At 39.6% G+C, this 17,821-nt stretch overlaps 1 protein-coding gene across 1 annotated transcript; it reads right to left on the bottom strand.

Annotated features, from left to right (window-relative positions):
* Positions 1-1,151: 1,151 nt before the first annotated feature.
* On the bottom strand, positions 1,152-14,094 carry FUNDC1 (FUN14 domain containing 1). The gene is made up of 5 exons (XM_071751532.1): positions 13,956-14,094; positions 12,190-12,346; positions 10,286-10,361; positions 3,403-3,531; positions 1,152-1,797 (listed from the first exon to the last, which is right to left on the bottom strand). Exons 1-5 carry the CDS (start codon positions 14,059-14,061, stop codon positions 1,720-1,722), a joined length of 546 nt encoding a protein of 181 aa, XP_071607633.1. The 5' UTR covers positions 14,062-14,094; the 3' UTR covers positions 1,152-1,719.
* Between the last annotated feature and the right edge of the window lie 3,727 nt (positions 14,095-17,821).

Here is a 17,821-nt window from a genome sequence, read left to right on the forward strand (position 1 = left end):
CAGCCCAGGACCCGGTTGGCTTTCTGGGCTGCAGGCACACATTGAGGGCTCGTGTTGAGCTTCTGGGCCACCATCACCCCCACGTCCTTCTCCTCAGGGCTGCCCTCAATCCTTTCTCCTCCCAACCTGTATTCATGCATGGGATTGCCTCAGCCTGGGTACAGAACCTTGCACTTGGCCTTGTTGAACTTCATGCAGTTTGCACAAGCCCCCTTCTTGAGCCTGTCAGGGTCCCTCTGGATGCCATCCCTGCCCTCCTGTGTGTTGGCTTCTCCACACAGTTTGGTGTCACCAGCAAACTTGCTGAGGATGCATTTGATTCCTTTGTCCATGTCACCAACAAAGATGTTATACAGCACTCATTTGAGCACTGACCCTTGAGGAACAGCACTCGTCACACATCTCCATTTGGACACTGAGCCAGTGATCACAACTCTGGGTGCAACCAGCCAGCCAGTTTCTTATCCAATGAGTGGTCCATCCATTGAATCCATATCGTTCCAGTTTAGAGATCAGAATATCACGCAGGAGAGCATCAACTGCTTTGCACAGGTCCAGGTAGATGAAATCTACATTAAGTCCCTTTTACTTTCCCAGACTTCAGAAGAAACAGGCATGCTTCCAATACCTGTAACTTGAATTCAGTATGTTCCCTCATTCTCCCATACCTGACACCCTTAACAGTGAAAGTCAAGCGTGACAGATGTAAAAAAAAATATGTCTAAGTTGTGGAGAACAGTGGCAGTAGAGGAGAACATGGCAGTGAGTGTGGCCTTCAGCCTTCAGCTCCTGCAGGGTACACTGTACTGACACACTACCAGGCCTTACAAGGTACTGGCCCTTGCAAAGCACTCAGACAGAAGCATCATCTTTTCCCCTCACCAACTACTGAGATATGAAACAACCTCCATGATTTACTGAGTATAAAACAATTCAGTATCAGACGTGCAGTGGAATCTGCAATGATTCTGTGTGCCACAGTTTTATCAATGAGTTTGCCCATGTAAAGATAAATGTAAAATAATGTAGAAAAGTAATGTAGACCCTTATTTAGCTCAGAAATATCACAAATATCTCTGCAAATATCTGTACCAGCTGCCTGCAGGCTACAAACATGAGACTTTTATTTTTTATGCACACAAAGGCCAGAGTCAAAGCTAATTTTCACCTTTAATAAGCTCATGATCTGTTGTTATTTAATACTCTGTAAAAAGGTATTACAGATTAATAGATTATTGCAATGACTTCTAAAGGAAATGGGCAGCCATCAGGCTGAATCTACAGTATCATATACATTATGTAGTCCTCAATATTATCTATCACAGCACGGAGAAAAATACTTTTAAAATAAACAACTTTTAACTGAAAACATAGAAATGGAGCTTGCTTTCTTACAGTATGGTTACATACCTCTATTCCAAGAATAACATTTTTAAAAATGCTAGATCTTGAAAGGTCATGGATAAAAAAGAGTCACAATGAAGATGAACCAGTTTTGCTCAGAAATGCTATAATGAGCACACTGCACAGTTTTTCAGCAAATCCTAGTTTTATCAAGCTTCAAGAGGCAAAAGCCTGAAATGAAAAAGCTTCCAAGTTGTCTAGCTAGTCCATTTGTCTTGCCTGGGAAGGCCCAGTGATGCACACTGGTCTGAGACAGCATGTCACCACAACTGTTCTTTGAAGAGTGTCATCAGGAGGAAGAGAAGATTCAGGTCCTTAAGATGCCAGGCCAAGCAAAAAGCCTCCAACAAATCCACTGGACACCACTATGTTCTGTTTGATAAATTCTGTTGACTGAGCAGAAAAATAATATTCATGAAGAAGTGAGTCAGTTTTGTCAGACTGTAACATTTAATAATTAATACTATTGCCTAGAAACAAGAACACCAAAATGAAGGGCAGGGTGGAGAAGCAACATGTTTAAAAACATGTAAACTTAGGTGGTAACTGTTGGCACCAGTGGAGTGAAAACTGACACTCGGCTGTCTTTAACAATATGTTGAAAAGACAGTTAGCATTTTAAAAGTCAAAATACAGAAGAATTGTCATAGCCATTTTATGCCAATACCACTCTTGTTTTGATTAAAACAAGACAGATGTTTTACAAACTCCCTTGGCAAAAATAGCGCAATCACCACAAATTTTATACACATGAAAAAGAATTTTAAAAATACTGTTTTTCTGAAGATTATATGGTTGGAAAAGAAACACATTTCACTCCATTCTGAGCCAGTTTCGTGACAACTAAATCCTTCAAAACACATTTATGTACAATGACATTTGTGTACAATATTTCATTAAGTATAAACATGTGCCATTTCATAAATCCTACAGTTAAAACATTTGCTTGGCTACTACTACACAATTAGAAGTAATTTAATCTGAAAAAAAAGAAGAAAATAAAGAAAAAAAAAAAAAGAAGAAGCAATCAAAATTCCATCCTGTCCAACCCATTTCTACAGGGCAGAAGGGCAGCTTAAGCTATTTTGTGTGTAGAAGCAGCTAAAAAAACATCTGTCTTGAACTTCCACTTCAATCATATTAAACTTTATCAATCTATGTGCAACCTCATACAGGTTAAATTTGAGACACCAAAACTACTAATTTCAGAGCACTAGTGAGTGTGGCTGTTTTTACATTTTCTCCAGCAAAATGCAAGTCAGGATTCACAGTTATCGATAAAGAAATTTAAGACTGTTTGTATGAAATGTGACAACATGTAAAAACAAGCTAAGTATTTTTTTTAAAGAAAACAATAAAATTATGGAATAAAAGTCCTTAAATGACAGCATGAAATAGTCTCAGTGACACTGATCAGTATCACAGGCTACCACTTTTCAACATATCCTGTAGCTGACAGATTCTGAAGACAGATATTCTTTGAGCTGTATAAAAATGAGATTAAAACCCACAACTCTAGTTGCAAACTGGTTAGAGCTTTTCTCCAGAAAGGACAATCTTTTCCAACCAAGTCATTTTGTTATCAACAGACTAAGAAGATTCGGATTTTGTCATTGTAGCTTTGTAGCTTTTAATGTTTTAACCACAACCCCCTCTCCTTTTTACCATGTCATTACCCTACTGCTTTCTCACTAGCCAAAATCTGCACAAACAGGCAAAGCTATTGGCAGTCCCTGTCCCGTATTCAGCTGTGCTAATGCATTATCTTTCAGGTTTGAATGCTGTCTTTAAGAGTGAACAAAACACATAGCCATATGAGTAAGAGTACAAACTGTTAAGTTTAAATAAAATATACAGCCAGACCCTTTTTTATGCCTTCCCGTTATAATCAAAATTATGTTTTCTTAGTTTTTCACCTGCATTTTCAACTAATCATCACCAGCAGAGGGAGGTAATGAAATCTGTCTGATAGAAAACAGCTTATCACTTTAGACTTACCTCTTCGATTAGAGTATTGATTTCAGGTGCTGCCTTATTTGCACGCTTTTTTAGCTGTTTTTTTGCTTTGTTTACATCTTTTTCAACTCTCTTCCAGTCAACTTGTACATATCCACTATGGCTAGCAATCTAGGAAAACAAAGAGTATTTAGTGCAGTTGTAGTTAACATTTTATGAGTCAAAAATACAATATCTTGGTGCCTACAAAGTTGGGGTTTTTTTAATTTTTATTAAAGATAAGACAACGTGCCAAATACAGCGGGTACTCTGCTTCAAACACTAATATTTTCTGCCTTAACAGTAGTTCAGATTAGAACAAACAATGACAAAGTTCAGTAGTCTTTTGTTAATTTTACCAGTTCTCTATTTAGTTATAAAATATTTCAATAACAATGCTTTTTCCTCAGCATTTACTGTAACTTATAAGGAAAGAGAAAAGCATGTTCAAAGGACAACAAAGAAAAAACTTTCATTTCATCTTTTTTCAGAACTGGGAAATTCTTATTTGTGACAGGATATCTAGGGCTAGTCCAAATCATCCTTAGAAATACTGAAAACTATTCTTTTATCCTCCATCATTTATACTCTCCAACAAAAAAAGTATTTGATACATGAGAATTCTCATACTTTCTACAAAACAAAGCCAGTAAGTAGAAAAATAACACGGCCTCTGCACACTACAAGTTCTCCTCTTCAGCAAAATGGGTAAGTTTTGGGAATTGTTCATGCCAATTTATACTCAAATGCCTGGACAACATCTTATGGATGCCATAAGATCCATAAGATTTTTAGCACATTTAACCACCATCTGAATACTTATTTCTCTTACCAAGATTCAATCCTGGAAAATAGTAAGATGTTACTTCACCAACACTGGCAGTTCCTTAAAATAATTCCATTTTCTTAAGTCAATTCACAAAAGAAACACATATTAAATGTTCAGAAAATCATAGCTTAATAAAAAATAAAAATGAGGCAATCACTGCATGCTCTAGAGAACAGTTAAACAACTCATTAGTTGGAATAAAAGAAAAACATCAAAACTACAGATTACTGCTTATTTTAACTGCTAAGGCAAATAGATACAGATCACTGACTTGACAGGTAAATTACTTATACAAAAGTCTTTATGAAACCTGTGATTTCTTGGGTCTTTCTTTGGCAAACTCATATAAGAGTATTTGATGCACATGGTACAACTGGAAAATCAATGTCACAGATAATAAACTTCTGTGGAAGAGATGTTTAAAGAATTTATTAGGTTTGGCACTGAATTTTTACTTTTATATAGTTCTTTCTACCAAGTAACTAGAACTAGATCATCTAGCTTATTTTACAACAGCCACAATAATTAAGCAACATTCTTGACCACAGATTAGAATTTAATGATCCTGAAAGGAAAATGAAGTCGCAGACAGATTTTATCTGAAAAAAAACAAAGCTCCTAAAAGACTTCCTGAGTAAGAAAGTAAACTTAAGTTTCCATTTTTGCACAAGATTAAAAAGAAAATAAAAATTCACTGGACAAATGCAAAATTAACTTATCAAACATTATATATTCTGCTCTTCTTCATACTTCAGAATAAAAAAAGTTCATTGACCTTCCATGCCTATTGTAAAGCCATTTATCCACACGGGCACTAGTGCTAGCCAGGGGTAGCTAATAAAGGACAGTATGAAAACATGAAACCAGTTTTAAAGCTGGGCAGACTGCACATCCAGTCACTGGATTATGCACCGGGGAAATAAAAAGTGGTGCACTGTAGTAATTTTTATTTTATGAATTTCCCACTACCACAAGAATTTTAAAAAGGCCCAAGCACTGGATTGGTGCCTTCCAATTCATAAAACCAAAATCTAAATATGACCTGATGTGTTCAGTCCAACACAATACATGAAATGCTAATATAATTGCTTGCTTGTAAAAAAATATAAGCAAATGGACATTAAAAGAAACATTTCATTAAGGCTCCCTTATTAGCTCTGGTATTCATACAGTAAAAAGATGAGGCAGAAGTTCTTCAGTTCTGTTTAGCTCTCTAGTAGTTACACCTGTATCACAATTACAATTTACACAATAAAAGTTACTCTACTTTTCTCCTTGAACTTACTAGCAGAGATCCTAAGTTCTAATTCTGAGTTTTTGTATACATATGTGAAAAAAGCAATAGAGGACAATGTTTTGGATATAAAATTAACAGCTGAGAAGAAAAAAAATTCTATACTTCACTGCAGTGATTGTCAAAGCCTGTGCCATATCTACTTTGGCTACAATCTTACTAATTATGAAACTTTGTATGTAAATCCAGAAATAATCCCACTGAAGTCAAATACTGGTGAGACAAACTTCAATTTTTGGATCCAAATGTATCACAAAAACCTTATTTACTTACAACTGTAAATATACATAAACACAAATTCTTGAAGTTCACTACTATTTTTAAAATCAGGCCCTATATCAACAAACTAAAATAGTAATATTCCATTACCAGTTCCATACTTACTTATATTAAGGAGACAGATAGATCTATACATATAAGAATACATTCTTAAACATAAATATGGTGTGTGTGTGTGTGTGTGTGTGTGTGCGTGCAGGTTTCTGTTTTTACAGTTTCATGTATCTATATGTGATAATGAATTAATATTTATCACATTAGTAAAATCTATTTTTGTTCAATAACTTCCAAATCTGTGGAAAAAATAATGGATTTTTTTCTAAGAAGGCAAATTGAAAAAATACCTCAATGCAGGAATAGTAGGAATACTAAAAATACATCTTTCTTTACAGTAATCAAAGAAAAGAGAGAATCTAAAAGGGATTTTGAGGGTGATACTGGAGAGGCACAGAAGTTTTAGGGAAACATGAAGACTGATGATCAAAAAAAAAATCTTTAAAAGTGAAAAAATGCATATGGTAAGATGCCATAGGTGAGTTTTACGTTTTCTCAAAGACAAAATCTCTCATGCTAAAAAAGCCCAGCCAAGCCCATAAGGTATGTGTGAGCTCCCTGTGCTCAGCTGCTTACACAGTGTAAGAGCCTATGTATACTTTAAGGTGTTTCAAGGTATTTAGACAGGTAGCAAACCCCCATCACACTCAACCAGTTTGCAGTACACATCTGACAAGACCGTAACTTCAACATACAGATAAGGAAGAACTACAAAATTACAAAGTTTTTTTGTAGGAGTTTAATTCAAGAGGCTGTATCTTCAGCCAACAACTCCATTAAGAGCAGAGACACTACAGTTTACAAAGGCAGAGAAATGGTGTCCCTCCATTTCATGTCAGAAGCTGCCAGAAATCTGGCATTTCTTCAAAAGCCTGGCTTTCACCTACCATTTGCTTTGGCTGTCCCACTCAAAGTTTTCTCAGTCTGCAGACATCAAATGTCACGTGGAATATTCAACACAAAATGGAATACAACTCATAATTCTTACAGAGTTCCCATACCCAGAAGCATGTTGTTCTCTCTCAGCTTCACTGAGATGCCACAACATCATCATGGTACAGTATGGTATCAACCAACCCTATACAATATGTAGACAATACACCTTAAGAGTTTATTTAGTTTCTTATGTTGTTTTCAATTATTTACTTTTCTGAAGTTAGAAAATAATTAATGAAGAATTGAATTAAATGAATCAATGGCATGCTGAGGAATAAGGCAAGATATTTTAGTGAGAGCAAAAGTAACCAAACAAAAATACAATTTTACAATTAAATAGAATCATAGAACCAGAAAATGGTTTGGGTTGGAAGGGACCTCTAAAGATCATCTAGTTCCAACCCCCCTGCATGGGACACTCAACATACAATGAGGGAAATGTGCAATTTGTATGTTGACTGCAGAGCAAAAAGCAACAAAACCCTTATTAAGGATACAGGAGTTTAAAAACAGAGAGAGAACAGACCCTCATTAAGAACAATTATCTTCAACTAATTCATTATAGCAGAGTCACCAGAGTTCATACTTCCTTACCCTTCAAGATTTCACTAAACTCTGTGCTGCATAAACTAGAACTTATACAACGAAAATCCCTTATTTGTGATGAGAAATTAATTATGTTTTCCTTAAAATAGTGTGTGATTATTGGTCTGATAAGAGCAGAATTGAAGATCTACATCTATGTCAACTTGGTTCCTCAAATTAAGATGTTGAAATATACAGCACAAAAATGTGATAACAGATCTTAATCTTGAAAAACTGATGCAAGTTCCTCAATGTAATTTTTATTCTTTTCTCCAGTACTTTTCATTTATTCTGTACTAACAAAAACTTCTAGATCCCTTTCACAAATCTGAAAAAATCTTTTTTGCTTCTTGTACACACTGACACTCCAGAATTGTATTGCTTCCAGTTCCCTACTCTATTTCTTGTGACAAAGTCATCACAACATGAAGAAATTTATTTTTTTTTTTAATTTCAGGACTCAAAATTTTCTGTGAATGGGCTTTAGCCGTCTGCAGTTCTTTTTCTTGTTTTAGCAGGTAATTACATCAATATTGCAACCAGAAGTTGATATAAAATCTCCTACTTCAGAGTAATTTATGGATAAAAAGGAAATTTCTAGTCATGTGCTGAAATGCTCCTCTGCCAACTCAGGGGAAGCACCAAACATGTATTCACAGGGAAATTAAAATAACGATGTGTGATCTCTAAATGAAAAAATTAAAGACCACAGAAATGTAATTACACTATAGAATTTATGACAGCTTTAAAATGCAAAATGTTTTGAATTAAAATGAAGGACCAAGGCATTGACTTCATTCCCTTCCAAGAGAATCTGATTTTACTTAATTAAAGATATAGACAACTCAATCAAAATGTGCAACTAATTTTTCCTCTTGGATAATATTCCTTTTCAGATACACTGTAAAAGAGATCAACTAAGAAATCAGATGCTGAAACACATGGCAAATCTATTTTATGAATAGGCAAGCTCCCCAAACAAAAAGCCTGCACAGTTAATGTGCTTTAAGCAAGTTCTATTTTATTTTGGCTACATGTCTTAGTTTTAACTTTTCAGGTTCCTGTAGTCTGAAGTACTAATGAAGACACCTGCAGTCATAGTTTGGTAAAAAGAATTTAAGACCAATGCAATACAACAGTGGGAAAGAATTTTGAATCTTTAGGTCAACTAGATTAAAATTATGACAAATACTTCCAATATCCCCTGCACACACACACTATTATATTATATTACATGATATACTGTATATAAATTGTATTGTATATTTTGTATATGTTATATATATTACATATTTTACATATTAAGTATTATATATTATATTCTGTTATATATTATATTGTACATTGTACATGCTGCATATTGTATATATCTGTGTGTATACAAATATTTCATTCTTCCCTCACGATCCAAAATATACATCACAGGCTAAAGAAGTCCTGAATACTCTATCAAATTGATTCACTTGCTGGCATAGCATATTTTGCCAAAAATTTACATCAGGATGACTCTAAACCAGTTCAGATTCAAAACCCTTATAAATTCATCTGTATGTTTAGGTACAAGCCCAATAACCAATGATTTCCAGGAGGTTTAAAAAGGTCATCAGTGCACTTTGGTGAAGCAGAATGAGTGCAAACACTATAAAGCCTCATAGCAGAATTATTTCTCTTTGACTTTTGATAGTGTTGACGTGTGCTTTTGAGGGATTCAAACTAAAATACAGTTTGCATTTGCTGAAAACATCATAAAAACAAGAGAGTTGCAAGAGCATATAGTCTAGTTTAAGCACTGTAGTTCAATTATATTTTCAACAAGGAGGTTGAAAAAAACCAAACCAAACCAAAAAGACAGTATGGTCATGAAGGAAGTAAAAGTACTTCACACAGCTCTGACATTTTGATATGTTACACAACCACAATCAGGTAGCATGCAAGCCTTCCTGATCAATAATTGACTGTAACAGTTGTTACAATCAAAGGAATAACTGAAAGTGGGATATGCTTTTCAGAAACCCACTGGATAATATTGGAAAGAAAAAAAAAAAAGATGGCCTATATAATCTCAAAAACGGTTTATTATTTGCATGAACCTAAGCAGGCACCAGTCTATTTCCTCTAGAATGATTTAAAGAAAAATGACAAGCTCACAGGTCACGACATGAAAAATGCCATTAAAAAAGAAGAATTAGCTGGCATCGCATAGAAGGATATGTAAAATTCTCCTTCACTTAAACTTTTGTCATCTAATTTAAAGGCTTTTTGGAAATATGCTCTCCCCTAACCACATTATCTGATGAAAAATACCCAAAGTCTTGCCAGGTAACATCGCTAAAAACTTTCGAACTTGAAATCTAACTGAACAGAGGAATGCAGTGAAGCTACCAGAAATCACCAAAAAACTTCAGAGGTTCAATAGATGTAACTAGTAAATATAGCAGAGGGAGAAAAGAGGAAAAACGTGGCTTCATAATGGGACCAAAGCAAGCCTTCCAAGCAACTGCCAAAGCAGCCTACTTCTGCTGAAGCATTGATAAAATTCTCAAACCTACTTAAAATAAATACTGCTTAAATTCCTTGATCTCCCTAACCATAGGTTTGCAGGCAGTTCCTCTAATCTGCCAATACTGAATCACACACAGCATCTCAGTTCCTGCACAGAGGTTTCTTTTGGCTTACTATGAACTATTTTACAGGGGAAAGCAGATGCTTATGATTGATAAATCAATCATTGATTTTAAGACATGCCTCTTTTGTACACAATATTCCAGCTGTGTAATTTTTGATCGATAAGACTAGAAAGATGAAGTAGATAAGAAACCTTCCTAATTAATTTTTACCCAACAGCTGTGTTTTCCCTATTGTTTAGTAAATAACATTTGCCAACTTATAAAGCATGAAATTCTACATACTTGAAGGAGAAGAAAGCCACCGCCTACTGCAGTTGCTGCAAGCTTTCCGACTTTCTGGAACAAAAATCCCGCACACCTTAGGAGAACAAAACAAAAAAACCCAGTCCAATGAAGTTGTCTGCTCAACAATGCCACACTCCAAAATTCCCAACTACAGCTATTACTACTTTTTCATTTAGCAAAGCAAATGCATTTCATATTTTTTCATTTTTAAATTAAAATATTTAACACAAACAGTATTTAATTAATCATGTCTAAGGCAACGTGAGTAATGGCTGCTAGTTCATGGCTTTAAAGTAAGCTTGACATCTCCAGGCATTGTCTATACACAAAAGCTGCTGTTAAATGTAGCATGTTAATAAAGCACAAGGTAATAATACAAAAGGGCCATTATAAATGTTCCCAAACAGAAGGTAAATAGGTCATGCCATCACGTATATTAACTACACAACCCGTAACTTTACTAAAAGTTGGTAAAAAAAAATTACTTCACTACCACAAGAGTTAAAATCAGCAGGTCCCCTCTACTGGGCCACAGCCTTAGTCTGTTTTTAATGGATCTGCTGGTTAGCAGATCATTCACAGTATCCAAACACTCCCTCATCCACTAGAGAACAGCACAGGTCTTTGTACCATGGAATATTTCAGGCAGGAAGTGATTTCTAAAGGTCATCTGGCCCAGCTACCCTCCCAGAACTAGCCCAGCTGCAACATCCAACCCAACCTCCAAGCTAATGCAGGTTGCTCAGGGCCCTACACAGTTGGGTGTTGAATGGTTCCATAATTTTCTTGATTACAACTGCTGGTCTCTGAGTTGCCCCCAACCCCTCAGCCTACACACTGAAGGCAATTTTCCTCCCCTGCATATGAACAGTGTATTCATATTTATACATATGAATACCCACACAGCAGTCTGTACACCTACAGATACTGAAATGTGCAGTTTCCACATCCTTCAATCAGCCAGTTTTTCTAGATGTCAGATGAGCTGTATTCCCTAGAAGCTTCAGAGCTTATTTATACACATCCAACTTTTCAAACTAATTTGAAGGCCACAGAGGTAAATAAAAGAATCAGACTGAAAGCTAAGCCTACACTCCTCAAAGCCATAATGAGCCTGGACATGGCAATTTAATTTTTAGTCTATTTAATTTTCCAAATACTGCTAATTCTGTTTTTTAAGTTACTGTGCTACCACAATGTTGTTTTTCACTTAATTTTTTTAGAGTACTGGAACTGACAAATACGATTCAAACACCTTTGACAAATAACAAATCTCTTGACATAGTGGCTAAGGCTTTCCAGTTTAAGTTCTCATCTTTACTTCCTGGCTTTTACCATGCATTATTTTAGCATTACTATGCTGTGGTGTTGTAATCTCTTCAGCTAACATGAGAGCGGACTTAATTTGTTCAAAACAGCTCCAGCTGAATTTAGAGGGGAAAAAAGTCTCTCTAAAATGGGGCTCTTAATTAAAAGTATATTTTACCACATATATTTTTACTTTATTTCTCTTACTTATAAAATAGATCTTAGCCATAGTATCATAACAAGGTTTCTATATCTTTACTAGGAGGAAATAGGATTTTCCACACAAAAAAAAGTTATATGCAGTAATTTTCCATTCATTCCTTGTACTTTTCGAGCTCTGACATCTCCCCAAATCCTTTCCACAGTAAGTGGTACGTGTTCCTTTAGATAACTGTTTTACCAATACCAGAAAACACTAGAATGATGAGTCAGAGTAATGAGTTAAGAAATTGTTCACACGTGAATAACCTTGATCAATGACAAAAGAAATCCTCTCAGAGAAAATACATTTATCTGCTTCAAATAGCATTGAAAAGGGATCTTCTAACCCAGTAAAAGGTCTAGGACAGTTAGGAAAAGTGATGCTTCCTCACCAGCCAGTCACACCGCCCATCACAATCTGAGTAGCTACAGAATATTTTTCTACAATTGGTCCTGAATTCCGGCCAAACACACGATTCCACCAGTGGTGACGTCGTGCATATTCTGTTAAATCCAGCACTTCATAGGAATCATCATCACTTTCATGTTCTTAAAAAGAGGAAAAAAAAAAAAAGGTGAAAGTTATTTACTCAGTTATACATTAAATTAACAATCTATGTAAAAACCCTAAACATTAACAGAACTGGTTTTGGCATTAACTGGCTAATCCAATGGTTTCAGTTGCAGAATACAGGTTCCCTATGGTCCAGCAGCTCATAGAACAAAGATTTTGAGATTTTATGCCACAATCTTCAAGGAAGACTGGAGTGAAGGAAGAATCTATAAAATCCATTACTGGCACAGAAAAGGTGAACAAGCATCTCCTACCTGTTCAAGTACAGGAACAAAGAGGTACCAGATGAATCCTGGGCTGCATCAAAAGAAGCATGGCCAGCAATTCTCCCCCTCTACTTTGGTCTCATGAGACCTCACCTGCAGTACTCTGTCCAGCTCTGGAGCCCCAACACAAGAAGGGCGTTGAGCCATTGGAGCAAGTCCAGAGGAGGGCCACAAAGGTGATCAGCAGGCTGGAGCACAAAGACAGGCTGAGAGAGTTGGGGTTGTTCAGCCAGGAGAAGAAAAAGCTCCAAAGACCTTATAGCAGCCTTCCAGTACCTGAATAATGTCTACAAAAAAGCTGAGGAGGGACTTTTTACAATAGCCCCAGGGTGGAAAAGTTTTAAAATGTAAGAGGGTAGATTTAGATTAGATATTAGGAATAAATTATTTACTGTGTAGGTGGTGAGACACTGGCACAGGTTGCCCAGAGGAGCTGTGGCTGCCTCCTCCCTGGCAGTGTTCAAGGCCAGGCTGGATGGAGCTGTGAGCAACCTGGTCTGGTGGGAGGTTCCCTGCCCATGCAGGGGTGGTTGGCACTTGATGATCTTTAAGGTCCCTTCCAACCCAAACCATTCTATCATTCTATGATTTTCCACTGATAAAAAATGGCCCCTTCCTCGCAGGACAATATTACGCATACTCTTCACGCACATAAAACCGCGCTTGTGCAAAAAAGGTGTCACACACGGCTACACCAGTGCCCTCGATCATCCGCACGGCACAAGATGGGGGGAAGGCAGACACCAGTGAAGCCGCTCTTCGTTTCCCCCGTGCACCCTGCAGCCCCCCCAGCGCCTCACAGGAGGCCTCGCCGACTCCAGACCGGGCGGGCACCTAGAGCTACCCGTCCCCGGGCTAGCTGCGAGGGCTCCGACAGCGTCTACCGCCGGGCCCGCCGCTCTTTCCCGCCCCGTCACGGGCGCTTCGGCCATTAAACCGCGAAGACTGGGCAGGGGCAGGTACCGGGAGAGAGGGAGGTGCCGGTACCGGGACAGAGGTACCGGAGCAGCCGGCCCTTGGTCCCGCCCGGCCGCAGCCCAACGACCAAGCACGAGACCCGGCGCGCAGGCGCCCCGCCCCCTCCCCCAACGTTCGCGCAGAAACGCGGGGGAAGGGGGGAGCGTCAGGAGGGGGAGGGGCAGAGCCCGGGCCATCCCCTCACCCCCGGGCACCGGCAAGGGGGGATCGGGCGGCCCTCCCCCCCCACACACCCCCGAGATGAACGGACGGCAGCCTACGCCTCCTCTGCTCTTCCTTACGGGGCCGGAGCTGGACGCGTGGCTGCGGACGCGTCCGAGCCCCCGGAGAGGCCACTGACCTGAGGCGGTGCGGTGCCTCCGCGCCGCCATGTTGGCTGCTGTTGACAGGGGCGCCGGGCCCGGGGCTCCGCCCCTCACCACGGGGCCGCAGCGCGCATGCGCCATCCGCACGGAGAGTGCTCGGGGGTCTTCCCCCTGGGGCGGTGGGTGACGTAGCGGTCCCGCGACGCCCAGGAGGATTGTGGGGACTGTAGTTCCTCCGGGACCAAGCGGCCATTTGGGCGGCGGGACAGCCCACGAAGTTGGGTTGCGGGGTTCGGGTTCTCTGCTGTCCGGGATGGAAAGGGGCTTGGGGGGCTGAGGTCAACCGGGGGCGGGGGGTCCCCTCTTGCCCTGGAAGGCCTAAGGCGGCAGGTCTGAGGAGCGCCTCTACCACGGTGGTGGTGCTGGTGATGCTGGTACCGGTACCGGTACTTGGGAGACGCGCCGTGTTGCCATGGGTGTTAAGCGTCCCCTCCAAACTACGCCAGAAAACAAAAACAAAACGCAAGACGCCTCCGAGAACGAAGCTTAAAGTCTGTGTGAGTCGTGAAGCTTTCACAAAAAAACAACAAAAAAACCAACAAAAAAAACCATACAGCAAACCAAAAAAAAAAAAAAAAAAAAAAAAAAAAAAAAAACCACAAAAAAACCCAAACCCAAAACCGGTGGGTGCGGTTCTTGTTGCTTTGGTGGGCTAAAAGCCACGCAATTTTCTTTCCCCGTTTTTATTTTGGGACAGCTCCGCACAACATGTACAGCCATAACAAAGAGATAGCTGAGGCATTAAGTCCAGCTCCAGGAACATTGTGGCAATACGAACATAAAAAAAAAGCAAGAGACTTAAGTTATACAAATAATAAAAATATAATTGGAAATTGATTATTTAAAAATGCTTACAGTCTCTTATTTGGACTCTCAGGCTGCAATTATAGTGAAAAAAATCCACTTTTTTTTCATGTCATGAAGCTGTTTTTATAGAGCGAGAGGTATCTTGCAACATGCAAAGCAAGCATTTAAGATTCTAATTAACCCCTTAATTACACCAGCCTTATGCTCTATGTGGAGGTACTTCTTTAAACAGCTCTGAGGCTGAAGTTAGCCCATAAAATTTGCAGTTAGCATATAAAATAGTGGCATGCTTATTAACTGATTTTTATTGCAAACATTGGCCATCATGATAATCAGGTGGTAGCATACCAGACAGAACAGGGTAATATATTGTTTTCCTTCAGATTTTCAATAAATCCATATTTGTTTGAAACACAAATTTGTCTCTTACAATTTCTTCTGACAAACACCTAAAATCTTTGGATTTTTCGTGTTTGGGCATATTTTTTTTTTTTAATTAATTTCCCAATCAGTAACAAAAAGCTTGTTGACTTTTAGTGCTAAATGAATAACAATCTTTTCATAGAATCCTAGAATCGTCTGGGTTGGAAGGGACCTCAGAGATCATCAAGTCCAACCCTTGATCCACTCCTGCTGCAGTTACCAGACCATGGCACTGAGTGCCACATCCAGGCTCTTTTTAAATATCTCCAGGGACGGAGAATCCACCACTTCCCTGGGCAGCCCATTCCAATCCTTGATCACCCTCTCAGTAAAGAAATTCTTTCTAATGTCCAACCTAAACCTCCCCTGGCACAACTTAAGACCGTGCCCTCTTGTCTTGCTGAGAGTTGCCTGGGAAAAGAGACCAACCCCCCCCTGGCTACCCCCTCCTTTCAGGGAGTTGTAGAGAGTGATGAGGTCTCCCCTGAGCCTCCTCTTCCCCAGGCTGAACACCCCCAGCTCCCTCAGCCTCTCCTCATAGGATCTGTGCTCCAACTAACTGTGGAACTAACTGTGTTTAACTAACATTAGCACTTAAAAAAACCCACCAAAGTTTGGTGGGTTATAAATAACCCACCGTGCTTATAAATAACAATGGAAGGCACTGTGCTAATGAAACTTAAAAAGTTGCTTTCCTGGCTTCCTTCACAATGCCAGAACCGGACAAAAGGCAACAGTAGTATCCCTAGAAGAGGTTCCCATTTTCCAGGCATTTAGGGTCTTCCCAACTTGTTGGGACTGTTTATGGGTGTTTATACCTGTGTGTATGGACACGTGGCAGCAGTTGCTGTAGCAGATCATCTCCTCGCCAGGAGACCAGGAGAGCATTTTCCATTAATGCAGACAGACCTATCTGTGTTGGCAGTTCTCAGTTTTTTATGCAGTTGCAAGCCTTAAGTGTGGCCAGCTTTCACCTTTATTTCTGTCTCCCATGGAGATCCCAGAAAATAATTTTTTACTGCAGTTTACTCTTCTGAGTGCCTCCCAGTGAAGCTCCTGAAACCTCTCGCTTCTCGTTTGTTGTATAGACTGCAGATAAATAATAGATTGGAGGTATTTTCAGGATGGTCATTACAGACACCTTGCTTCCTGTCATCTCAGAATCCCATGCCTGTCAGAGACAATCTGAAGTCTGTGCAAGATTTCCAAGTCAGATGCCAATAAAGTGAGGGATGGGACAAGAAAATTGTGTTCGGATTGTATGAGCCTGATTGCTGGGATATTTTTCTACTTATTGTTGTTCAACTTCTTAAAATTTGTTTTCACTGTTTTTAACTGGTCATGCAGCAGCCCTTCACAGATGACTTTCCTCATGCCTATACAATGATAGTAATTTCCCTTCTGAATTGAGATATTTATATGCTCGATACTTTTCAAAGATTAATATTAGAAACTGCATTATATTCTACATGCAACTTGGGCTTGCATCAACTTGGGGACTGGAACTAGAAAGCAGTGGTGTGCTTGCTGAATGGATTTTGTCTTATATCCTTGGGTGTGCATTGACAAAATGCTGGGTCTTGACTTTGGTCTGAAGTTTGGGTATTGCCTTGTGACTTACCCGTGAGGCTGTGTTTGCATCTCACATGCCATTAGCAGCCCAGCTACTACTCCAGACCTAACGCTGTGCCTTGAGGTCCCTCTGATCTCGGGGTTCACTTTCCTCATTGGTAAAATGCACAGCTCTGCACTTTTCTCTTGGCCGTGCCCCACAGTGCTGTACCCTCAGGATATCCACGTCTCATCAAGTGCATTCACACTACATGCTGCCCAGTCCACAAACCTTTGCAGCATTTTTGGCAAGGTATTTGTCCTTGCATTAGTTTTGGATCCCACCCAGGTGTACCACACAACTGCACCAGGCAGCCCTGCCTCCTTCTGCACCCCTCCTGTTGGATCAGTGCAGTGTTACAAGCTGAAAGGAAGCAGTTTGGGAAGGAGCCCAGAAAAAGACCTTTTGGCAGGTTGCAGGACTCTGGAATCTCTTCTGGGATCAGGACACTCTCACTTCCTAACACAAGACTTTTCCCAAGGGATACCAGTTGTGGATGGTGCAGTAGGTCTCTGGCAACCACAGCCACGGTGAGCAGTTCAACCAGGTCCTCAGTTGCTTCTGCGTGGCTGCTGAGTGTCTTATGGCTGCATGGGATTTTTAGGCACTGCCTGCCTGCCTGGCTTCATTGCCAGCACAGCAAACACCTCTTCATAATTCCACTTGCTTCCTGCAAACTTCACAGCCTTCACAGCAGAGACAACAAACTGAGTGGCTCCAGAGATCCCCAGAGTACTTTGGAAGGCTTTTTGATCAGCCCCTCCCTCCCCCATGATCTTTGGCATAACTGTGTTTCTGCAGCTGTACCAAAAACCCCAAGCCCACTCAAATCAAGTGCACATAGGTGCCTTCTTCAAATGATCCACAGGGACAAATTTTTCAAGAGGAGGTAGGCAATTTAAACTCAGGCCACGTTTTGGCTTCATGCTCAAAGGCTCTTTAGAAACAAGGAGTTTCCCTGTGGCTTCAGAAAGACAGAGAAACTACTTTCTTTCCCTG

This window comes from Heliangelus exortis, chromosome 1 (genome assembly GCF_036169615.1).
Source record: "Heliangelus exortis chromosome 1, bHelExo1.hap1, whole genome shotgun sequence".
Lineage (NCBI taxonomy): Eukaryota > Metazoa > Chordata > Aves > Apodiformes > Trochilidae > Heliangelus > Heliangelus exortis.

What these genes read in the sequence shown, in the direction of transcription:
- FUNDC1 (XM_071751532.1), bottom strand. Translation starts at nt 14,061, where the DNA reads ATGGCGCATGCGCGCTGCGGCCCCGTGGTGAGGGGCGGAGCCCCGGGC. An exon ending in ATGGGCGGTGTGACTGGCTG is followed by an intron (nt 10,362 to 12,189) that starts GTGAGGAAGCAT and finishes TGTTCTCCTAAG; the next exon opens with GTGTGCGGGATTTTTGTTCC. An exon ending in GTGGCTTTCTTCTCCTTCAA is followed by an intron (nt 3,532 to 10,285) that starts GTATGTAGAATT and finishes TTGTTTTCCTAG; the next exon opens with ATTGCTAGCCATAGTGGATA.